At 47.6% G+C, this 26,342-nt stretch overlaps 1 protein-coding gene across 1 annotated transcript in view; it reads right to left on the reverse strand.

The window, feature by feature from the left end:
* Trappc9 (trafficking protein particle complex subunit 9) overlaps window positions 1–26,342 on the reverse strand; it is a 483,396-nt gene that overhangs the window by 400,312 nt on the left and 56,742 nt on the right. Inside the window, 1 exon segment of the mRNA XM_052161564.1 lies at window positions 25,133–25,276. Within this exon segment, the coding sequence (XP_052017524.1) occupies window positions 25,133–25,276 (144 nt within the window).

Below are 26,342 nucleotides of genomic sequence, written 5' to 3' on the forward strand. Positions count from 1 at the left end.
TAATTAATGTAAATAATTGGTTTGTAAAACTATTAATAAACCTTTAGGAGAGAAATTCAAATCAGCTCCTCAGGAATAACAGATGGGATACACAAACCAGACACACACACACACACACACACACACACACAGTTTCAACACGTAGTCCAAGTTGTCCTTAATTCACAATCCCCATGCCTCAAAATGCCACCAGCCCTGACTTAAACAACCTACATGGCGAGCAAACTGGACTCAGCTTTCCGCCCTTCTGAAGCAGGATAAGCCACCGTTAGAGAAAGAAAAAGTCAGCTGTCACCATGACAAAGATTAATAATGCAACAGCCAGAGATGCACCTAAGCCCTGTCAGGAAAACAAGGAAACATGCCTTTTCCTGGCTGAATCCTGATGAGATCCGATAACATGCAGGGGCCACGGAGCCCCTCCCACAGACATTCCCCTACATCTGCTCCCCACTTATCTACTTGGTGACAGGCTGGAGTCCCTGATAAGCAATCATTCAAGCTACAGAGAGATTCAATATTCCTCTATGTTCCTTTCAAGTATACAAACAGATACTACCAAGATGAAAGGCAATTATGCTAAGCTGTCAGCTTATTACATAATTATCCATTTAAACTGCTACCTAGGAAAACTCTTAAGCTCTCCAGAGGTTTTAATATAAAACACCGGAAGAAGGGAGGAAACGCCTGACAAAGACTCAGTAGATAACTGGGACTCTGCACATCTGCCGTGAAGTGCTGGTCAGGTAGAGCCATTGTGCTGCAACCGAATGTAAATTGTCTCAGCTGTGTACCGCAGCCATTGTTTATAGAACAGGGAACACTTGGGTTCTGCTATGTTTAAGTCGCGTGTGGTGGTCTGAGCGTCCCCCACAGGCTCACGCTTGACCGCTTGGTCCCAGATGTGGCTACGTGGGGAAACTGCGGAAGTTCTAGGACGTGCAGGCTTGCTGGAGGAAGTAGACTCCAGAGCTTGCCTCGCACCCAGTTTCCTGTTTCCTGTGTGCAGTTGAGATGTAATTCCTCGGCTTCCTGCTCCTGTCACTTCACCATACCAGGCTCTGTGCTTAACACCCGGGACACATCACTGTCACTTTGTCAAAGGCTCTCTCCTCCCTTCCTCTCTTCCTCACTCCCAGTACCACCCCTCCCCCACATGTTTCCAGCAGGCCTTTCCCTTCCTTTCTCTCCATAGTCCTTCTCTTGTCTTCTTTCTCTGCCTCTACTCCCTTCCCCACAGCCCCTTCCTATGTCCCAAATAAACTTCATTTTATACTTAAAAAAAAAAAAAAGGTAAAGCTCGTTGTCTCCATTAGAGTAAGGCTCAGGAAAGCCAAAGCTATTCCTGGTCTGTGGGGGAAGGGCATGAAGTGTGAAGAGCTCCGTCCAAGGCCACCCGCCTCCCACCTCCCACCACAAGCTCTTCTTCTATTGTGTTTGCCACACACCCCCTCCTCCCAACTATTCCTTGCATCTCTCCACACTCCATCAATACCTAGCACTGTCTGAGGCAGGTCCCTCTTGGGCTCTTCAAGAACAGCACCCTGTCCTGTGGCCTTTGTCTCATTATGTGCCTGGTGGAGTCTCACTTAATACAGCCTAAGACACAATGTGAGGAAAGCTGATGTTAAATTAACTTAGTCCCGCATGTCTTGGCCACTTTCTGGGTAAAAACACTGTGAGATGAGGTAAGACAAAAGACAGGCACGGTCCCTGTCCCCAGAAAGCTGGTAACCTCATGAGAAATCGTATGGGATGTAACAAAGTAAGAATTACCAAAACCAAGGACACGGAGAGGAAGACACTATCAATTTCTTAGTGGGGAAAGGACAAGGGTGGGCCCACTACCATAGAAGCAGCGTGCAAACCACCCACCACGCTTCGAAAATCTCTGTGTTCCTGAGATACACACAGTGGCCAAGGGATGGCAGGGAATGCAGGAAAGCAGGCTAAGATGATGGTCTCAATCATGATGTCCTAGAGACAGATGGCACTGGACAGGTCAGAGGCTATTGCTGCAGCATGACTGGCTCACATGTCAAGGAGAGGCCCCAGCTTCATTGTGACAATGACAAGGAGGGGCAAATCCAGGAGACTGGAACAGATCTTAAGAGGCCTCTGCTCTGATCCAAGTAACAGGGCTGAATGTCTGACCCAGGGCTGTGACTACAGAGCGAGAAATAGGCATCCCAGAGGACGGACGCTGAAGCATCAGAAAGACCATGAAGAGCCAACAGAGGACACAGAAGAACAGGACAAAGTGACTCCAAGAAGTTCAAATGCTTCCAAGAACAGGAAACTGATGACACACTTGACGGAAACCAGAAACACGGGATGACAAGGTAAGAAGCTGGGAGACAACGGGCAGCTTTCAGCTGGAGGTTGACCCTCGAAGGTCACGCACCATATCTAATGTCATGAAAACATGAGCAAATTTTCTGCATTAAATCACAAAGTATAATTTGAGCAGACCAGGAGCTCCACTCTTAAACCCCTGCCATAAATCTTCAAAGATGTTTTTAATTTATGCCTCATTGACCTTTTCTATAATTACCGTTTTTAATAAGCTTTTTCATAACGAATCATTGTCTTTGATGTATAACTAATTTTGTGATGTTTCTTGAACCAAAACTTCTCTTGGAACTGCTTGGTTTTCTTCCCCCAAGGTGACACAGGTGAACTAAAAAACGACGCCACACTCCAAGGGCACTTGGCTTCTGCGGGCCTTTTTGGTTTGGGGACAGAGACCACAAGCTGCGGCGACAGAGTATCCAGCAAACACTTCTCAACTGCTGGGCTACCTGGCCTCCCCTGCACCGTGCTAGAGCTCAACAGAATGGGGCACGAGCGGGGACCTCTGGGGCCACTTAGGAAAGTCACCTCTACATTCAAATCCCACCCTCCCCGGTCCCAAGAAGCCAGAGGCTGAGGTCTGTTTCATCAAGATCTAGACCCTCACACGGCACAACCTAGCCAGGCTACGTCCCCATACGGATGGATGACAAACTTTTAATGCATTTTCTTTGGGCTACATAGCATGAACTGGCCATGGAATGAAGGGGTGGTTGGATGAATTAAGTCTGAGTCTCATCCAGTTCTTCTCTCAAACAACCACTGCTGGGTCTGAGTTGACAGATAATCTCCTCGCAGGGACACACCAGAGATATGAGGCACACACTGAGTCCAGCTCACATTCAGTGAGTGGCACTCATTGACAGTGTGGGCAACACAGAAGGACACTTAATCCCACTGGGGACAGAATGGCCAAGCTGTCATCCCAGGTCCTCCATGTCCTACCCAGAAGGCCTGATACGTGTGTGTGTGTGTGTGTGTGTGTGTGTGTGTGTGTGTGTGTGAATACATACATACATACACACACATATACATATACATATGAGAACATGAGGGGCACACAAGGGAGGGTCACCTTCTTCCTGCTGCATTTGAGAAAAGACAGAGGGGTCTATCGATAGATAAACACTAAGCAGGTGAGAAAATTAATTAGTGCCAGGGCCATGGCACACCAACAGGGCAGGTATACCAAGCAGCAGATCAACCTTGACCAGAGAAGCATGGTGTGGGGCCTGTGCCCTTAACACACCTCCCACATCTGTGCCCACATACTGGCTACAGACTCCAGCATGGGGTTCAAAAATCCACCTGCTAGGCTTCTCAGAGATAGGGCAGGGCTGAACTTTTGGGTGCATGATGAATAGGCACCCATGGTGGTACACATGCTATGAACTTTGTCAACAGAATGCATACATAGCATCTGAACACAGGGATCAGATCCTGAAGCCCTGGAGCACAGAGTAAGGTACCACCACTCAAATCACTGGGTCACCTCAGAGGTGACAGAGCTGCTCTCTGCTGCCCAGCCTTCCTAGGCTCACCTACAACTTTATGGCTTCTGGAAGGTCAGTGCCCTAGCCACATGCCATCTCTCTGCTCTGACCTGTGGTGGTCCTGTGATGGGAGCAACAGTGACACGCGATCACAAGCTCCACACTGCTAAATTTTCAGGGTTGGTCTATCGACGCCAAATTCTCAGAGCCCCCACAAACACCGTGCTCTGAGCTATAGCACTGGAGTGTACATGCAAACTCACAAGTCAGTGGATATTTGTGGCCTACTGATGTCACTAAAAGCTCCCTAAAAAATGGATAAAATAAGATTAAAATATTAGGAGAGCCCCTGGATACTGACAGGTAGGGAGGAATGTGGGCACAGGCAGCTGGTCACCCATCAGCTGTAGAGACTGGCATTCCCCATGTGGCATGCACCACGGGGCTGCTGGTGACGCGTGGCCAGCACACAAGCTCCGCTGCACTCTGCAGCCCAGCACGGGTGTTCTCTGGAGCCCTGGCAGGCACAGTGAGGCACCTGAGACCTGACAATAAGCCTTCCTCACCGGAAAAGGCTGCCTGTGCAGACAGCCGGGAAATGAACCCTGAGCTCTCTAAAGACCATAGGATCTGGGTACTTTTTGCCAACTAAAATCGATACTTACCACTTAGAGATAACTTAATAAACACTATTAATTTTAAGTTGCTTCGATCCCTTTTTAAAATGACTTCCAAATAAGCCTGAGCTGATACCTCCTTCTTCTCTGAGATCACTGAAGCAGGGATCAGCAACAGTTGATGGTCATGACCCAAGCTAACTACACTCTGCCAGGAGGGCTTAGCTGTGCCCAAACCCAACAAAAATGGGCACTGGTCACCAGACATGCTGGGACATACAAGACACCCTTCTAATGTACGGACTCTACATCTACTCCACTGCTTTTTCAAAACCAGCAACAGAACAGTATGTGACACCCTAAGCTACAATAACCTCTTTTGGAGACATGAAAATCAGTATGGTGGCTAGTGACTGGCACCCTAAAAATGAATGGGATAGCATGGGCTGGGACAGCAAGGACAAACTAGAACAGAGAAAAACAGATCCTAACATATGCTATGGATTGAATCCTTGTGAGGCCTAACCCCCGGAATCTCAGAATGGAACAGTACTGGGAAATAGACTAGTTTTGTTTTTCATTTGTTTATATTTATTTATGGTTTTGAGTATCTTGCCTGAATGTGTGTGCACAACACATGCATTGTCTGATACTTGTGGAGGTCAGAAGAGGGAATCAGATCGCTCAGAACTAAGACACAGATGATTGTGATCTGCCATGAATGGTGGATCCAAAGCCAGAGGAACCAAAGCCGGGTCCTCTCCAAGAGCCCTTACCCACTGAGCCGGCTCTCAAGTCCTAAACTGGCTCAGTGGTTAGAGCACTGACCACTCTTCCAGGGGTCCTGAGTTCAATTCCCAGCAACCACACAGTAGTTCACAACCATCTGTAATGGGATCTGATGCCCTCTTCTGGTGTGTCTGAAGACAGTGACAGTGTACTCATATACATAAACTAAATAAATCTTAAAAAAAAAATAATAAAAATAAACAGTAGCCAAAATACCACAGTTGTGACTTCCCAGGGTTAGGGTCTTCTGTGGTGCTCAGTACACTTCTGCAGTAGATCCCGAACTCCTCACATATATTACTATATTCCCAACTCTACATTAAATACGAAATGCTTTGTCTCACACAGCTAGCTATTCAATAAGTGACTGAGTGTGTATGTCATCATGGATCCATCCCCACATTCCCAAAGCGGGAAACTGAAGGCCAGAGCGACAAGGAGACCTGAGACAGGGTCTCATTACCAACTCCTCCTTCACTCTCCCTCCAGAAAACCATGCCTGACCCTGCACCCAGGCTCATGGTCTTAGGTCACGCCACACACACAGCCCCTGCCCACACAGCCAGTGCCCACACAGCACCCACCCACGCAGCCTCTTCTGATTGCATCCATTGTTTCCAAACCCCAGTGCCAGGTGAAGACCCTACCTCTTGATTATGCATTACATTTAACTTCACTTTTCTCACTCTTACAGCGCACTGATACAGAGTCCACATTCTGATGACTTACACCACACTGAGCAGTAAATAGCATGCTGAGAAAGATGCTTTTGAGAGAAAACAAGTAAGGTCTGGAGAGATGGCTCAGTTGGAAAAGTGCTTGTCACACAAGCACAAGGACCTGAAGCTCCAGCATCGTGTAGAAAGCTCAGGGTAGCTTCACAAGTGTGGACGTGTAACCCAAGGGCTGAGGAGACAGACAAGCAGATCCCTGAGGGGCTCACTGGCCAGCAAAGCAAGACTACTGGCGGGGCTGGAGAGGTGGCCCAACAGTTAAGAACAAGATCTGTTCTTCCAGAAGACCTAGTTTCATTCCCAGCACCCACATCAAATAGCTCACAAGCACCATAACTCCTACTCCAGGGGATCCAAACCCACTTCTGGCCTCTGCAGGCATTTCACTTGAGAACACATAATTAAAAATAAGATAAATCGTTTTTTTTTTAATGACTAATTGGTAAGGCCAAGGTACCAGTGAGAGATTCTATCTCAAATATCAGGGTGAATAGTTCCCGAGGAGTGACACCCAAGGTTGACCTCGGATTTCCACAAGCACACACGTACACACACATGTGTTTGGCCATGTACACATTAACACACATACACACCCCAAAAAAGAAAAAGAAGATCAGTTAGTTAAAGATTTATAGATGAGTGTCAGGGAATAGCTAAAAATAAAGGCTCCCCATCTGTTCCCACCTGTGAAAATCTTGCACAGACCAGCTTTGTGGCGACACCCTTAGCTGGTGACACCCTTAGCTGGGTGGGTCTATTGAGCTAGAGAACCATGAGCCACTGTGTGGACAACTGAGACCTATTAGGGGGTAAAGTACAAGGCCACAGTGTTTCAAAGCCAATCTGTATTGCTCTGATAGCCCTCCAGCTAATCTGACACTGACTTTTTAATTCTACACTTGAAAATCAGGCTCAGGAGAGCTGGGAAATGCTATAGGCAGAAGAGTCAGGGAAAAGTCACCTGCCAACTACAAAGACCACAGCCAACACATTCTCCCATGGAAATCAAGTGTCTTTCCCTGTCTCTGTTAGGATTCTATTGCTGTGATAAAGATCATGACCAAAAGTAGTTTGGGAAGTTTATTTTACCTTATACATCATGAAGAGAAGCTCGGGTAAGAACTCAAAGAATCTGGAGGTGGGAACTGATATGGACACTGGAGAGTTCTGCTTATAGGCTTACTCCCCATGACTTGCTCAGAAATCCCGTGGGTTTCTCATAAGATCCAAGGCCACCTGTCCGGCAGTGGCATCGCCCACAGTGAGCTGGGCCTTTCCTCATCAACCATTGATCAAGACCATGCCCCTCAGAACCACCTACAGACCAAACCAATTGAAGCATTTTCTCAACTGAGGTTTCCTCTCCCAGAAGAGTCTAGCTTGAGTAGAGGAAGGAGAAGGGCAGGAAAGAACCCTAACCAGGGTCCTGTCTCTCTCTACATGCTCAACATCTCCCCCTACGTCACTCACTGACACCATGAGCAACATGGCAGCCATCAGGACGGAGCTGGAAGACGTCTGCAGTCTGAGAATAGCATGAACTGTCACACTTTCCCAGAGGTCAGAAAGAGATCTGGCCATCAGTGCCTTGTTCCTGCTGTCCCTTTGCTCACAGCACAAGCCAGGCCTCTGCATGCACTTTCTCTGGTTGTCACAGCTGAATAACCACAAGACAGGTATTAACCCTCACTCTCTGATGAGGAAACAAAGCCAGAGAAAAAGAAGGCAACTGACTTAACAAGCATTTCCTGGGCCTAGATGAGCCACGTTGGGCTGTCCAGGGATTCCAGTCATCCAGCGTTCACAGAGAGTTCAGCCCTGGAGAATCATGAGTGATGCACAATGAGGCAACACCCATTACCTCTTATAGTCCTTTCTGTAACTGCTGGACAGAGCAGTCCTCTGGCAGAAAGGGAAGATTCGAGAAAGATGTTCTGGGCAAGAAGAGGCCAGGGGCCCTGCCTGCACTCTGGGAAACCTGAAGACATACACACAGGAGGGAGAACAGCAGCTGTTCCAGCTGGCTCGGGCCAGCCTGAGAATGCTCCAGAAGGAGTAGCATCTCCTCTGCATGTGATTTCAGCAGCCATCAGAAACACTCAACTTTAACTTCCTATTGGTTTGGATGGAAGCGTGCCTTAAACTACTCCTATGTCATGGGAAACTTAGGATGGCAGGGCGCCCATTGGCTGGCTTGTCAAGTTCTAGACTAGAACTGAGCTTGAGGCATGGGATCCAGGGCTTTGTAGCACAGACAGTGGAGCAGTGTGCAGAACCCTGGGACTGTGTAGGATGCTGCCCAGCACACACCTCAAAGCCCCTATCCCACAGAGACCGGCTCCTTCTAGAAGGCACAGGAGGCCCGTTTGGCCCTACGCTGGGACGCTCTAATTTGGTTCACCTAGAACTTGACAACTTATTATTCCCCGTCTCTGGTAAGTCACTAAAACATTTGAGATTTTTGACCTCCCGGTACTTCTTCCTGAGCTCACTTTTTGGCGCCTCTGGTTTGCCCACTGAGCACACACTTTATTAGAAGGTACCTATTACGTCACACTACATGACACTTATCTCTGCAACACAGAAATCACAGGAAATCCATGCCCCTCACCACCACCTTCCTTCTGGGCGGTGGGGTGGGGGAGGGGAGATTCAGTCCCTTCTGCCTGCTTCCGAACAAACAAAGAGGAACTTATCAATTGCAGAGGAGACAAATTACAGCCCTTGGCTGGGGAACTCCCACCAGGACGGGTTACACCTGAACAATTCATATGCACATCTTCCTTTCTCCCCTCCCCGGGTGAAAACTGAAATATAACAAATGAAAACTTTCAAAGACTCCGTATGTGTGGTGCATGGAGAAAGCGTGAGGGTGAGGAGCACATGCTGGGGAAATACACCCTGAAGTAACGGTCTGAAAGGTTTGCCCTTTGTCTCCAGCCACAGGCCACACTGCAGACTGTCAGATGAGGCTAAAGGCCAGCACTCTTGTGGGAAGTCAGAACATGACCAAAGCACAGCCTGTGGGGCTCCAATCCACACCCCTGCCCGTAGACATTAGGACACCATCAGCAAGAGGCTTACAACCACTCTGGTCACATTGTTCTACTCCAAACTCAGACACCAAAATGTCATAAAAACAACATAGCCCTGCTTCAACACTACTAAAATTTAAAAAAAATAAAAGAGCACATAAATTAAAATACCCAGAATCATGAGAGAAAAGGACACCGCGTCCACACAGCTACCTTGAATGCAGGCACCTAGAGGTGGGAGACAGCCATTTCTGGGTCTGGCTCATCCCCACCTGGTGATGCTCAGCTTGTGGCCATGACGTCTGGACTCTCCAACAGATGACAGCTGGAGCCCAAGACATCAGTAATTGCAGAATTGCATGGCCGCCTCCTCTTCAATAAAAACAAGTTGACTGTGTCCCTGACACGTGTGCCACTTAACATGGCTCTTCACACAGAGCTTACAAAGTGTGAGCGACCTCAGTGGGCCATACACCAAGACTTCAGCTTGGCTGTCTTGCCACACACAGAGGCAGGGCCATGAAAGGATGCAGGATTTCTCTACAAGGGGCCAGGGTAACGGTGACAACATTTTACATCCTAAACAGTGACTTGGGGGGAGGGGGGGCTGGCTTTCAGAAATGGGAAAGACTCGGACAAGGCCTCGGCTGGCACGGCCCCTCTAGCACCTTCTGCTCACGAGAGCCTGTTCCTCGGCCTCGGATTGCCTGCTTCCCAAGGTCTGAGCCTGGAGATGTCAACTCCATAGGTCCAGAGCAATGCTACGGTGCCAGAGTGCTGTCAGACAGTGGTCTTTAAATGGTAAATGCTGCCCCTCAAAACTAAGTTTCTCTTGAGCAAAATAACAAAAGCATACCGGGGAGGGAAACAGAGACCTTGGCTTCCCTGAGTGTACAGGGCAGGGTACGAATGTGACTGTCCTCATGCTCCAACGTACCCCATGGATATGGCATCCACAGGTGAAGCCTGTGGAGATGAAGAGGTCCTGAGAGTGAGGAGATGTGTGTCCCCTCTGTCATCCTGACAACCCCAAGGGAAGGTACAATGACCCTGGGGGAGTGAAAGCCAAAGGGTCACTCCCACGAGCCTGGGGAAGGTAAAGAAACCAGAGCAGTCGGGCTCTACAAGCTAAAGCCCAGTCCACAGGTAGACATGGAGATGATAACAAATGTTGGCCTATCTTGCTACCTGAGGAACCTAAATACTGAGGGCCTCATACATCACTTCAGATATGTCAGAGAGGAACTGGTTCCCTGGCCCAAAAAAAGACCAAGGCTCACCCCTGAGACACCAACTCTAGGCTTTCCTTCTGGTCCTTCCTTTCCTGAGAGGAGAGGATGTCCACACCCTCCAGGCTGAGACAGCCCCAGGGCCAGTGCTAATTCTTTGCCCAGCATGACGGCCAGCCCAGCCCTCCCAGATATCTCCCACCAGGCACAAAGCCCATAGACCTGGGGACATCAGAGGTTCTGTGGGATCCATCTTCCAGCCACGAACACACCAGAAGCACATATCACATGTTGTGACTACACACCCCAGGGTGCCCAGGGCCTGGCCTCAAAAAACAGGCCCAAGGTCACAGGTAACACAGCCCCCCAGCTCAGAAGATGAAAGAACAAGAGAGCAGGCCGGAGCTGACGCCTCCTCCCGCTCCTCACCTGGAACCTGTGCTCCCCAGCTGAGCCCCAAAGGCTGCTGTGGCTGTACTCAAGACTTAGAATTCCCCTCCTGTGAGGGCGGACTCCCCAGGGACCCAGGTTTCACCGTGTGATTCCCCAGTCTCCCAGGGGCATCAGACTGTGCTCTGTGGTCCAAAGGGGAGGATGGTCACCCCGGCTGGTCCCTGTAACCCATCTGTCTGCAATCACAGACTTGCCAGGGAGAAACCAAACTTAAGGCTGCCTGCTAAAAAGCAAGTAAAACATCAAATATGCTAGAAAAGGGGGGAAATGCTTGTTCTTTGTGGGGATTTTCTCCTGCTTCCAGACTTGAGAGTCACAACAGAAATTAAAATCTTTGCCACCATGTCCCCTTAGCTCAGCTGAAACAAGCCACCTCCCAGGATGCTCTGCAGGGGCTGGCAAGGGCTTGCTGTGTGATGGGGGTCGGGAGGGCACACTCACTGACACTGAGGGGGAAGCGGCTTTTCCTACAAGGCTCCTCTTTCCTCCTTGGAGACCCAGCTGGCTCACAGAACCCAACAGTCTAGGCTAGAGCCAGCAAGGCTTCCCCGGGACCCCAGACAGCCACGTCAGTCTTCATAGGCGCCCCTGCCATGGACCCCAGGGAGATGTGGCTACATCGGTGGCTTTGACTTCTCCACCAACACTGTAGAATGAGGAAAGCATTCTTTGCCAGGGCACTTGGCACTCAGCCTTGCTGGCACTAACCAACCTGACTGCTACCTTCTCAGGAAGTAATTGTGGGCTTGGCCATCAAGGATATGCCTATTCTTCCAAACTGCCTTTCTGAAAGAAAAGAAAGGATATTCTTAGAAAGAAAGGTGAAAGGGAGGGCAGGGTACCTAGGAGTTCCCAACACTGAATACATTTTAGATGAGCCAGTGCCCACCAGTGCAGGCCCAGGTCAGAGCTGTTGTGGGCCACAAAGTGAGGGAACGCTCGCCTCAGCTGACAAAGGAACGTGTGGCTGGGGTAAGTGGAGAGCAGTGAGCTCAGCACACATGTGGCCTGGAAGCCATGTCCCATGGTACTGTGGATTCAGCAGCAGAAGCTAATCTTTCCGGAAAATCATTCCTCCGAGCTCCGGCAACAGTTTAAAATCTAAATCGTGCTAAGGAGACGTATCCTATCGTGGGCAACACTGATTCTCTTCATGTGGCAGCTTCAGGCTGGGGCACAGTGGACTCTCAGGACATGGCCTAACCCCTCCAAGCTCTTTGTAACTGTCCAGGTCCTCTGTGTCCAGGCAGGTGACACGCAGATCGTTAGCATGCCGGAGTCTTCTTTCTTCAACACTATCCCAGGTTAGAGCTGCCGGCTAGCTCTGTCCCGGAGAACACAGGAGTGTGCATCCCTTCACACAGCAGGATGCTGTTCTCTGACCAAACCCATCAAGGTCTCAGGGAAAACCAAATGAGGTTCAAACAGGAATGCTTAAAAGGGCTCACATGAAGGAGATCCAATTGCAAACACTGAAAAAACAATCAACCTTAGAATAACCAAGAAAATGCAAATGAAACAGTAAGGCGCTCGGTGCCTGATGGATTAGGCTGCTGCTGACAGCACGCAATCAGTCCTATCAGAAAGCAATTTGGCAACACGTCCAAAGAGCAAACAAATGTTCAGAACTGATGACCTAAAAAGCCCTTGGTGGGTACACTTAGTTCCTGCTACAAAGCCGAAGACAGAAATATGCGCACCATGGTGCCAGGTACAATAGTGAGACAAGATCCCCAGGCCTCCTCCCAAAAGGCAAACAGGATGAAAGCCATGGCCTGGGGAACGGCTCAGCAAAGTGTGCCCGTGCGAACAGTAGGACCTGAGTTCCGGGCGCGGGTGAAAAGCTGACTGTGGTGCTGTGCACTCGTAGTCTCAGCACTGTGGAGGTGGCAACAGAGGGATACCTTCAATTGTCTGGCCAGCCCCAAATCCCAGTGAGAGACCCCGAGTCAAAAAATCCAAGATGAAGCCTTTACCCCTTGCAGGCTGCAGCATAGTACACTAGGATGGATCTAAACAGTTCATACACATGTGTCAAAAGAGCCACCAATAATAGGACCTGCCACTAAATATCTGAGTACTCTTGGGCAAACATGGCACTCTTTCTAGAAAAAAAAAAATCACATGAGGAATAAGTACAGCAAACAAAGGTAGGCTTAGAAGCAGATAAGGCTTAAAGGTGTAAACAGGGCGGAGAAGGAAGGGAGAGAGGGTGAGAGGGAACTGTGAGGCAGGACTCTCTCTACACGGCCTCTCTGAGATTTCCTCAGCCACCTGAGAAAGAAGCCAAACCCAACGCTAGTAAACACACCCCGACACCCAGGCACAGGGCATGAGTGACAGCCAGGCACAGGGCATGGTGACAGCCAGGCACAGGGCATGAGGGACACCCAGGCACAGGGCACGAGTGACAGCCAGTCACAGGGCACGAGTGACAGCCAGTCATAGGGTATGAGTGACAGCCAGGCACAGGGCATGAGTGACAGCCAGGCACAGGGCACGAGTGACAGCCAGGCACAGGGCACGAGTGACAGCCAGGCACAGGGCACGAGTGACAGCCAGGCACAGGACATGGTGACAGCCAGGCACAGGGCACGGGTGACACCCAGGCACAGGGGCATGAGTAACAGCCAGACACAGGGCACGAGTGACAGCCAGGCACAGGGCATGAGTGACAGCCAGGCACAGGACATGGTGACAGACAGGCACAGGACATGGTGACAGCCAGGCACAGGGCACGAGTGACAACCAGGCACAGGGCACGAGTGACACCCAAGCACAGGGCATGAGTGACAGCCAGACACAGGGCACAAGTGACAGCCAGACACAGGGCATGAGTGACAGCCAGGCACAGGATATGGTGACAGCCAGGCACAGGGCATGAGTGACAGCCAGGCACAGGACATGGTGACAGCCAGGCACAGGGCACGAGTGACAGCCAGACACCGGGCATGAGTGACACCCAGGCACAGGGCATGAGTGACAGCCAGGCACAGGGCACGAGTGACAGCCAGGCACAGGGCACGAGTGACAGCCAGGCACAGGGCACGAGTGACAGCCAGGCACAGGGCACGAGTGACAGCCAGGCACAGGGCACGAGTGACAGCCAGGCACAGGGCACAGGTGACAGCCAGGCACAGGGCACGAGTGACAGCCAGGCACAGGGCATGGTGACAGCCAGGCACAGGGCACGAGTGACAGCCAGGCACAGGGCACGAGTGACAGCCAGGCACAGGGCACGAGTGACAGCCAGGCACAGGGCATGTGCGTGACACCCAGGCACAGGGCATGTGCGTGACACCCAGGCACAGGGCTTGTGAGTGACAGCCAGGCACAGGGCATGAGTGACAGCCAGGCACAGGGCATGTGCGTGACACCCAGGCACAGGGCATGTGAGTGACAGCCAGGCACAGGGCATGTGAGTGACAGCCAGGCACAGGGCATGAGTGACAGCCATCACTGAGCACCATTTACCAGGTATGGTGTGGGGGAGTGCGTGCACACGTGAGCACGTCCTGTCTAGTGCAGAGGCAGCTGTGAGGCTGTCAGGCCTGTCTGCGCTCCGTGTTGTCTTGTAATTCAGGGACAAAGTCGCTGTCTCAGGAGAGAAGAAGGTCAAGCTCATCAGCCTGACTAGGAAAGTGGAGAGATCAGTCCACGTAATGGCCCCTTGTCCACGCTCAGACAGCTAACAAGCACTAACTGCGTCAATGTCCTGTATAAACCACAGGGCACCTGAAGGGGATGGCAAGGCTCCTGCCCTTGAAAAACACTATAGCCAGTAAAACGAAACAGAACAGAGCTGCTTCTGAGGAGAAGGCACCGGTGGCAAATGCGTGACACATACTGGGTTACACCTGTTGCATGCATTAGGAAGAAAGCAAAAGACCCTGGGGGAGACAGAGCATGAAGAAGTCCTGAGGTCCAGGGGCAGTGCCTGATGGGAGGAAGCCACGGACTGCCGGGAGAACAAGAAAGACCCAGCAAGTGGCAGCTGAAGAGTCCTAGCTGCACAAGGGAAGGAAGCCACAGGGAAGGAAGGGAAGGAACACCACCTTGGAGCACAGAACTGTGCAAGACCAAGAGAGCAGGGTCCCAGCCGGGAAGGGCGGAGGGGGGGTAGCCTGGAGCAGTCTTGTCTCCTTAAGAGTTGTTGGGTCAGGGGTTCATTCAGAAAATCCCAGGAGGGTTGGGGTGGTCACTGGCAGGCTAGAGAGTCAGGAGGATGGGGAGGAAGGGATGTGGCAGGAAGGAAGAGACTCAGGCTGTGTCATTCCACTTAGAGGCCACTGCTTGATTCAGGTCTCATAATGATCATTTTTCACTTACCTAGAGAAAAGTAAACCTTACAAAGACAAACACGAGTCAAGCAGTCCCATATTTCCTTGATCACTCCCCTGCCGTGTCACCTCTCTTAACAACTTGAGAGCTTTTAGCAGTAGACATTAGCCAAAGACCGTCACCATAGTATCGCCTACATGCTGGATATGTCTGCCTGTTTTGTTTTGTTCAGAGCCCTCACACCCCCCCCAACTATGGCAACTCTCCTAAAGGAAAGTATTTAACTGGAGTCTGCTTACAGTCCAGAGGTTCACTATTGTCATGATGGGAAACACGGTGGCACACAGGCAGACATGGTGCTGCAGTGGTAGGTGAAAGTTCTACACCTGGATCCAAAGGCAGCAAAAAGGGAGAGAGCAAATGGGCATCACTGGCTCGAGCTTCTGAAACCTCAGAGCCGACCCCCAGGGACACACAGCTCCAAAAAGGCCACACCCCCTAATACTGCCACTCCCTAGGGGCCTGTGGGGGACATTTGCATTCAAATCACCACACAGACCAAAGCAAGCTGGTGCAGCTGCTTTAGTATCTGTCAAAATAGACTTCAAGCCAAACCCAATCTGAAGGGACTGGGAAGGATGCTACACACTCAACAAAGGGAAATCCACCAAGAGGAAATTGTAATTCTTTTTTTTTTAACTCCTTTTTCCCCAAAACTAAAATTTTGTAAACAATGAAGTTCCCAAATAATTTACAAAAATTTAGTTTTGTATACCCCATCATACTTGCCATTCCTCCCAGGTCCACCCTCCCACCCTCGTGCCCTCTGCCCTAAAAGGAAAAAAAAAAAAAGAACCACCAAATCCAATTTGTGTTGCCCGTATACTCACTGAAGCATGGTCAAACTCCCAGTGACCAGCCCATTAAAGATGACGAGATTCCCTCCCCCTACCCCCACCTTCGTCAGAAGCCATCAAGCATGAAGAGCTACACCTCAACATCTTCCATTACTCTTCTTTATGGACTCTCTTAATAGCTTCAAGTCTGAATTGTTTCTTTGGAGCGAGGAGGGGCTGGCACAGAAGCCCTCAGAGTAGCTCACTCTCAGTTATGAGTCTGCAGACATCGATACCATTGCAAAAGAAGCTCCCTTGTCCAAAGCAACAAGCAGCCGCACTGCCAGTATCCCAGGCACAACCAGGCATCATGTTTGTTAGCTAGGGGGCCATGCTCCCCTCCCCCAGCAGGGAAATCGGCTCAGGCAGCATCAAGGGCAGCCCCATGCTGATGGCACAGCTTGTGTGGGCCAAGCAGGGCATAGTCCCAGTGGGCAGCAATAGGGGAAAGCTGCCCCGGTGGTAGCCTGAGCCTCCTGGCAACCTGGGGACCAGCTCTACTTCACAATGACATGTGACTGTGTCCTGACATTGCAATTCTGACATCTACACAGCAAACACAAGGGCACCAAGTTCACAAATGAAACACCACTACAGGTTAAGAATCATGTGCTTACACCTTCACGCACTGACGGTGGGTTACTTCAGTACCCTACTCCTGCCAACAAGCAGACCATCCACACAAAAACTAAACAGAAAGATGCTAAAGATAACTGCTGCTGTAAACCAAATAGAACTAACAGGCATTTATGAAATATCTCAGCCAAACAGAAAAGAACATTTTGTCATTCATTTTGCACCTCATGCAACTTTCCATAAAACTGAATACACACTTATACAACTCAAACACAACAGATACAAGAAAAACTGAAGTAACTCCCTATATCCTATCTGACCACTACAGATTAAAGCTGGTTATACACATACACCCCCACAAACACACACACACACACACACACACACACACACACACACACCAGAAAACTTACAAACTCATGGAAACTGAACAACTCACTATTGGATGAAAAATAAGTCAAGACCAAAATTAAGAAAGAAATTGACCCAGGTGGTGGTGGCAGAATCTCTGTGAATTCCGAGGCCAGCCTGGTCTACAGACAGCCAGAGTTGTTATACACAGAGCAGTCCTGCTCCCCCCTCTAAAAAAAAAGAAAGAAAGAAGAAGGAAATACTTTCTAGAATTAAATGAAAATGAAAACACAACATGCCCCAACTTTCGGGACACATGAGGGCAGTTCTAAGTTGCAGGTTCCTAATGCAAATCGCCTACATAAAAATACTGCAGAGATCTAATACTTTAACTTAACAATGCACCTAAAGGACCTAAAACAAAAGAAAGAAATCATACCTAAAAGGACTAGACAAGTGGAAATAATCAAACTCAGGGCTGAAATCAATAAAATAGAAAAAAATACAATCAATGAAATAGAATTGGTTCTTTGAGAAAAAAAAAATCAGTAAGACTGACAAACCATTAGCCAAATTAAGTAAAAGTTGGAGAATTTCCAAATTAACAACACTGGAGATGAAACTGCAAATATAAAGCAAATATCAAGGAAATCCAGAGGATCATAAGAATATACTAAAAACCTGTACCAAATTGAAAAATCTAAAAGAAATTAATAATTTTCTCCATAGATACCACTTAACAAAGCAATTTAAACAGACCTATAAGCTCTAGTGAAATAGAAGCATTCATTAAAAGTCACTGAACCAAAAAACAAAAATATGCCCAGGGCAACATGATTTTAGCACAGAATTCTACCAGACTTTCAAAGAAGAGTCAGTGCCAAAACTTGTCAAATAGTTATAGAGAGAACACTGCCCAATTTATTTTAAAAGGCCACAGTTACCCTGATACTCAAACCACGATAAAGATGCAACAAAGAAAGATAAAATTATAGACCAAATATCTTTTATGAACACAGATGCATAAATATTGAATACTTACAAACAATATCCAAGAACACATTTAAAAAAATCAGTCATTGTCTTAGTCAGCGTTTCTTTTTTTTTTTTAATTTTTTTATTCGATATAATTTATTTACATTTCAAATGATTTCCCCTTTTCTAGCCCCCCCACTCCCCGAAAGTCCCGTAAGCCCCCTTCTCTTCCCCTGTCCTCCCACCCACCCCTTCCCACTTCCCCATTCTGGTTTTGCCGAATACTGTTTCACTGAGTCTTTCCAGAACCAGGGGCCACTCCTCCTTTCTTCTTGTATCTCATTTGATGTGTGGATTATGTTTTGGGTATTCCAGTTTTCTAGGTTAATAACCACTTATTAGTGAGTGCATACCATGATTCACCTTTTGAGTCTGGGTTACCTCACTTAGTATGATATTCTCTAGCTCCATCCATTTGCCTAAGAATTTCATGAATTCATTGTTTCTAATGGCTGAATAGTACTCCATTGTGTAGATATACCACATTTTTTGCATCCACTCTTCTGTTGAGGGATACCTGGGTTCTTTCCAGCATCTGGCCATTATAAATAGGGCTGCTATGAACATAGTAGAACATGTATCCTTATTACATGGTGGGGAGTCTTCTGGGTATATGCCCAGGAGTGGTATAGCAGGATCTTCTGGAAGTGAGGTGCCCAGTTTTCGGAGGAACCGCCAGACTGATTTCCAGAGTGGTTGTACCAATTTGCAACCCCACCAGCAGTGGAGGAGTGTTCCTCTTTCTCCACACCCTCTCCAACACCTGCTGTCTCCTGAATTTTTAATCTTAGCCATTCTGACTGGTGTAAGGTGAAATCTCAGGGTTGTTTTGATTTGCATTTCCCTAATGACTAATGAAGTTGAGCATTTTTTAAGATGCTTCTCCGCCATCCGAAGTTCTTCAGGTGAGAATTCTTTGTTTAACTCTGTACCCCATTTTTTAATAGGGTTGTTCGGTTTTCTGGAGTCTAACTTCTTGAGTTCTTTATATATATTGGATATTAGCCCTCTATCTGATGTAGGATTGGTGAAGATCTTTTCCCAATTTGTTGGTTGCCGATCTGTCCTCTTGATGGTGTCCTTTGCCTTACAGAAACTGTAACCTTATGAGGTCCCATTTGTCAATTCTTGCTCTTAGAGCATACGCTATTGGTGTTCTGTTCAGAAACTTTCTCCCTGTACCGATGTCCTCAAGGGTCTTCCCCAGTTTCTTTTCTATTAGCTTCAGAGTGTCTGGCTTTATGTGGAGGTCCTTGATCCATTTGGATTTGAGCTTAGTACAAGGAGACAAGGATGGATCAATTCGCGTTCTTCTGCATGCTGACCTTTAGTCAGCGTTTCTATTCCTGCACAAACATCATGACCAAGAAGCAAGTTGGGGAGGAAAGGGTTTATTGAGCTTACACTTCCACATTGCAGTTCATCACTAAAGGAAGTCAGGACTGGAACTCAAGCAGGTCAGGAAGCAGAAGTTGATGCAGAGGCCATGGAGGGATGTTTCTTACTGGCTTGCTTCCCCTGGCTTGCTCAGCCTGCTCTCTTATAGAACCCAAGAGCACCAGCCCAAAGGTGGTACCACCCACAAGGGGCCCTCCCCACTTGATCACTAATTGAGAAAATGCCCCACAGCTGGATCTCATGGAGGCATTTCCCCAACTGAAACTCCTTTCTCTGTGATAACTCCAGCCTGTGTCAAGTTGACACACAAAACTAGCCAGTACAGTCACCATGATCAAGTCTTCACCCCAGGGATGCCAGGATGGTTTAATATATAAATGAATAAATGTAATCCACCATATAAACAAACAAAAGACTAAAAACACATGATCATCTCATTAGATGCAGGAAAGACCATTGACAAAAATCTAACAATCTTGCATGATAAGAGTCCTGGAGAGATCAGGGATACAAGGGGACATCCCTCAACGTAATGGCGGCAGTTCACAACAAGCCCATAGCCAAAGTTTTACTCAGGGGTTCAATTGCTGCAACAAAACACAACCAAAAAGCAAGTTGGGGAGGAAAGGATTTACTCAGCTTACACTTCCACACTGCTGTTCATCATCAAAGAAATAAGGACAGGAACTCACACAGGACCCAATCAGCAACATGGAGACAGGAGCTGATGCAGAGGCCGTGGAGGGGTGCTGCTGGCTAGCTTGATCGGCCTGCTTTCTTATAGAATCCCAACCAAAATGGGTTGGGCCCTCCCCATTGATCAATAATTGAGAAAATGGCTTACAGCTAGATAACATGGAGGCATTTCCTCACCTGAGGCTCCTTCCTCTCTGATGACTCTATCTTACGTTAAACTGACACAAAACCAGCCAGTACAGCTGACAGCAACTTAAGTAGAGAGAAACTGATAGCAATTCTGCTAAAACCACGAACAAGACAAACTTGTCACAAGGTTGTCCATACTATTCAACATAGTACTTGAAGTCAACTGCTGGAGATCTAGGGGATACAAACTGGAAAGGAAGAAGTTAATGTATCTTTATTTGCAGATGATATGATAGTATATATAAGTGACCCTAGAAAAAAAATCCCACTGGGAAATGCCTACAGTAGACAAACACAAAGTAGTGATTGTCTAGATACAAAATGAAGTCACAAAAATCAGTAGCCCTCCTATACAAATTACAGACTGAGAAAAACATCAGGGGAACAACAGTTTTCACAGTAGGCTCAAATTATATAAAATATCTTGGGCTAACTCTAACCAAGCTATTGAAAGACTTGCATGATTAAAAAAACTTTAATAAATTGAAGAAAGAAATTTAAGAACATATCAGAAAATGAAAAAATATTCCATGCACATGGATTGGTAGGATTAACAGAATAAAAATGGCCATCCTTACCAAAAGCAATCTACAGATTTAATGCAATTCACATCAAAATTTCAACACAATTCCTCACAGATCTTAAAGGGACAATATGCAACTTCATATGGAAACGCACACACAGATAGATATAAACATGTCTAAACACTAAAAGAACCACCAGAGGCATCACCACCCCCAACTTCAGGTTATAATACAGGGCTAGAGTAATGAAAACTGCATGGTCTTGGCACTGAAACAGACATGTCAATAAACAGAGTTGAACTGAAGACTCTCAGACAGATATCCACATACCAACAGATACCTCATTTTTGTTTAAAAAAAAAAAAGCCAGAAATCCACACTGGAAAAAAGACAGTATCGTCAACAAATGGTATTAGTCAAACTAGACAGCTGCCTGTAGAAGAATCCACACAGCACCCAGCACAGGAAGCTCAAGAAGAAGGAGGACTTAAGTGAGGGTACTATGGTTCCTCTGAGAAAGGGAACAAAATGCTCACAGGAGCAACAAGGGAGGCTATGTGTGGAGCAGAGTCTGAAATAAAGGCCACCCAGTGAGTGCCCTACCTGGGGATTTATCCTATAAACAGTCAGCAAACCCCAACACTACGACAAGAGCGTGTAACAAAAGGAGTATGCCATTGCTGTCTCCAGAGGGGCAGAAACTAGCAACCAACTATTGAACTGAGCTTGGGGTCCCCAATGGAGGATCTGGAGGGTTGTCCGGAGGAGCTGAAGGGGTATATAGCCCCATGGGAAGAACAATGACTTCGGACACCCAGACACCCCAAGACTCCAAGGAACTGAGCCATCAACCAAGGGGTATACATGGTTCCAGCCAAAAATGTAGCAGAGGAATGCCTTTTTGGGCATCAGTGGGAGGAGTGGTCTTTGGTCAGGTAAAGTCTCAATAGAGGCCACAACAAAGGGAAACAGATTGGGAGGGGAGGAAGATGGGGGGGAGGTGGGATTGTGTCGGGTAGAGGGGCATATACATGGAGGCAGGGGGTGGGAGGAGGGGTAGGAAATCATTGGGGAGAGGGGCTTTTGGGAGGGGGGAAATTGGGAAAGGTTTTACCATTGGCAATTGTAAGTGAAGAAGATACTCGACAAAAAAAATGAAAAAAAAAAAAAAAAGAATCCACACAGATCTGTACTTACCACCTGCATAAAACTCAACTCCAAAGGGATCAAAGAAGTAAAACTAGATCTATGTACTTGATAGAGGAGACAGCAGGGGATAGCCTCACACTTGGCACATGAAAAGACTTTCTCAACAGAACACCATTGACACAGATACTAAGATCAACAGTCAATGGGACCCCACGAAACTGAAAAGCTTCTTAAGGATATCTGGGAAAAATTTTTTTTACCAACTACACATCCAACAGAGGGCTAATATCCAAAATTTAAGAACTCAAAAAACTAGATATAAAGAAAACAACCTACTGGGCAATGGTGGTGCACACCTTTAACCTCATCACTCAGGAAGCAGAGTCAGGCAGATCTCTGAGTTCAAGACCAGCCTGGTCTATAGGGTGAGTTCCAGGACAGTCAGGGCTGCACAGAGAAATCCTGTCTTGAAAAACAAACAAAAACAAAAACAAAAGCAAGGAAGGAAGGAAGGAAGGAAGGAAGGAAAGAAAGAAAGAAGGGATGGGCAGAGGGAAGGAAAGAAGGATGGAGGGAGACAGAGACAGAGGGAGAAAGGGAGGAAACAACCCAATTTTTAAAATGTGGTGCATATCTAAACAGAATTCTCAAAAGAGAAAACTCAAATGGCCGAGAAACACAAAGAAATGTTCAACATCTTTAGTACATCAGAGAAATGCAAATCATAACTACTGTGAGATTTCATCTTACACCCATTAAAATGTAAGAGACCGCTCACACTGGCAAGGATTTGGAGTAAGGGGAACATCTATCCATTCTGGTGCCAGTACACATATGTACAGCCACTATGGAAATCAGTGTAGTGGCTTCTTAGGAAGATGGACATCACTCTAAATTAAGATTCAGCCACACCACTCTTCGGCATTTTCCCAAAGGATGCTTCATCCTACCACAGAGTCACTTGCTCAACTGTTACCATTGTGGCTCTATTCATGATAGCTGGAAATTTAAAACTTACATGACCCTCAATAGAAAAATCGATGAAGAAAATGTGGTATATGTATACAATAGAATATTACTCAGCCATTTAAAAAAAATGACACCACAAATTTTACAAATAAATGAATAAAACTATTTAAAAAAAATCACTCTGAGTGAGGAGGTATGCCAGACCCAGAAAGGTGACTGTGGTCTGTGTACACTTGTATGCAGGTATTATGTCAATAATAACCAAGCTATAATCTACCTAATAAACTCTAACCCCACAGCAGGGACACTATCCTGCACACGTACATCACAGCAGGGACACTGTCCTACACACACACACACACCTACATCACAGCAGGGACACTGTCCTACACACGTACATCACAGCAGGGACACTGTCCTACACACGCACACAACTACATCATAGCAGGGACACTGTCTTACACACCTACATCACAGCAGGGACACTGTCCTACACACACACACACACACACCTACATCACAGCAGGGACACTGTCCTACACACCTACATCACAGCAGAGGGTATCTTCCCAAGAAACTGGATGGGCCCCAGACCATCGGGGGCTGAGGATATAGGTGGAAAAGTAGGTCTGATGGAGAAGCCCCAGAGCTCTCTTCTGATGACTTGACTCTCTGGGATGGAGAAAACACCACAGTGAACTATCTCACAAGCTGCAAAGAGAACATACCTGGGCTGAATTACATAGACAACAACTGAACCCCAGAAATAAAGGCAACACTGAATATCAGAGAGAAAAGATACTTGGGAAGAAAGCTTGATAAAGGCAACTTGGGAAAGGAAACAGATACTGTGCCCTAGAACAGCATGGCACCTTTGCCTGCAGTTCTGGAAGCCAGACAGAAGGCTCCAGGAGGCAGCAATGGCCAGAAGAGCACTTAGGGGCTGCCCACCTCTCCTTGTTTCACTTCCATCTAGAGGACAGTTATAGGGATATCCAGGCAGTGAAAACTCACACAGCTGTCATCTGAGGACTTGAATGCAAGTCCCCACACATATGCCACATGTTCGCAATCGCATTTTATACAATGTCACCCAAGGACAAGGAACCTACTACCATTTGAATGCAAAGCACATCTACAGGCACTGAGTTGGAAGATTGTAGAATGTTGTGGATAGCACTGGGGTTGCTCGCATTTTGATGCTAATTCTGCTCTCCCAGGCTGCGAATGAGGAATGAGTTGTACTCAGGTGACTTCTTGTGAACCATCCAACAATGAATAAAGGAGCCAATCACTGGGCGAGTAGGCGGGACTTCTGGGTTGGACAGGGGAAGAGAGGAAGCAGGAGGGAGAGAGAGTCCTTTTGGATGGGGATAGCATGAAGACAAGATATAGCAACTAGTGTCTTTCAGCTTCAATGGTAGATCCATCAGGATTCACCTCCAGAGGATTTAGATTTAATAAGGCTTACAAGATTGAGATTTTAGTTGTTGTGCCCAACGATTGAGTTACTGTTGCTTCTGAACTAAGTTTGTGTGTGTTTTCCTTCATGTGGCCACTCTTCTGGTTTTAAGAAAGAAAGGTTGGGCAGCAAAGCATGGGTTTGCTTAATGTGTGCCACAAGGGCCACGGGGGATTTGAAGCCTGGGGCTGACATGGTAGCGACCTGCCAGTGGGAACTTAGTGAGCTGGGTGGAGAGATTTTGGAGGCCTGAGTCAAAGAGTCTCCACCAGATAAGAACTGGCCAGTGAGACTGCAGGGCCTGGGAGGAGCTTGATGTAGCACGGGAACTTGCAGTTCTTTTTTAATATTTCCCACAACAGTGGAACCTTTGGAAGATGGAAGTCATTGGAGGAGTGGTCCTTGAGACTTGTAGTGCAAACCCACTTCCTGTCCTGTCTGTTTCCTGCACTGTGATGGTGTGTGGGGGTGAGGCCTGACAGCTGTATCACCTGTCACCATGTCTCCCCAACCATGATGGCCTATATTCCCTCATGGAATGAGGGAAAAAAAATCCTTCCTCCCTTAAGTTGCTTCATGTCAAGTATTTAGTCAGAAGACAGTAACAAACACAGCACCTAGGTGTACAGCTGTGGAACCCAGAACTCTGGAATAAAGAAACCCTCATGTTATTGCATCGAGACCATTTCTCGCGAGTGATTTGGGTGTCGCCTTCCGGGGCATGGGGTGCTGGGGCACCCTCTGTTTTGGGGGTCTTACAAGGGTAAACAAGAGGAAACATGGGAAGAATGGCTAAGAGCAGAAACAGGTACCCACCACCAGCACGGAGCTGGAAATAAAGGCTCCCCATTCCCCAAGCCACAACCAAGGCTCCCTGGAAAGAAAAAAGTACAAATTCACTCACCCTGGTCAGACAGGAAGTCCAACATGGTCTGCAAAAGGAAGGAGAGGTGCCGCACAGACAGTGCGGGGTTTCCCATCCTGCGGGAGGCATAGACCAGCTCGTGCAGCAGGCGCATCTGAACTGCAGCCCAGCCTCGGTGTGTGCCTGTGGTAAAGGTCGCAAAACAGGTACTCAAGGTCGTGTGTGAAATGTGGCAGCTCACGGACAAAGACCTCAACTATCCAACTATCAAACAATCACCACTACAACCCTTCCCCCCACTGCTGCCACCCCCACCCCACCACCCAGCACCATCCCCATCCGCATTCACAGGGATAGTGTTGCCAGAGAAGAACACTGTTCATACACCTTAAGAATGTCTCTGCCTGGGGACAGAGCTCAGCGGTAGAACGCCTGCCTAACATGGGGAAGGTCCCAGACTCCAAGCCCAGGATAGAAAGGAAACTAAAACAGCTACCCTTACACTATACTTTCTCTCTTCTATGAAGACATGACTTCAAAGCACCCCACTAAAATAACTGTGATACACTTCCAGGAAAAGATTGTTCCCAGTGCATTTGAGTAATGGAGAGACATTTTCTCAAGAAGTGATGACTCTGGATGAACCATCGCCATCAACAATCAAGGAGATTACTCTGAAAGCCACACTGCTCTGAAGCATAGGAGAAGTGGAGAGATAAATACATAACAAGGTCACCCAGGGACCTGCAGGCCCTCCTTCCCTAACGGCCGAGTGCATTTGAACATAAAGGGAGGAAGACTGGTTACACAGCCTATGTGAAAGTGTTTCCTTAAAACACATAATCCTATGAGTCTGACTCCTTTTGGCAACAGTTACTAACTCTACAGATTTTCCACCCTAAAACCTTTCAGAAAGAAGACGTGGAAATGGGGGGCTGGGGCATCCCTCATAATGTCAGGAGACTCTAGGGGGCACAGGCAAGCTGGGGAAATGACTTAAGTAGAGTCAGACATGTTGCAGGCCTGCCATAGGCAGAGCTACCTGGAAGCCTCTGTCAACCTTTCTAGGGACACACACACACACAGACACACACTCACACCAGGAGTTCATACACTGGGATGTAAGGACTCTCACAGGAAGAATTTTTTTTTAATTATCATACATAGTAATAGACTTCCTTGTGGCATCTTAAGGGGTTGATTATTTTGTTTTTAGATTTATTATGTGTATATGTTTACCACATGCATG

This window comes from Apodemus sylvaticus, chromosome 17, assembly GCF_947179515.1.
Source record: "Apodemus sylvaticus chromosome 17, mApoSyl1.1, whole genome shotgun sequence".
NCBI lineage: Eukaryota > Metazoa > Chordata > Mammalia > Rodentia > Muridae > Apodemus > Apodemus sylvaticus.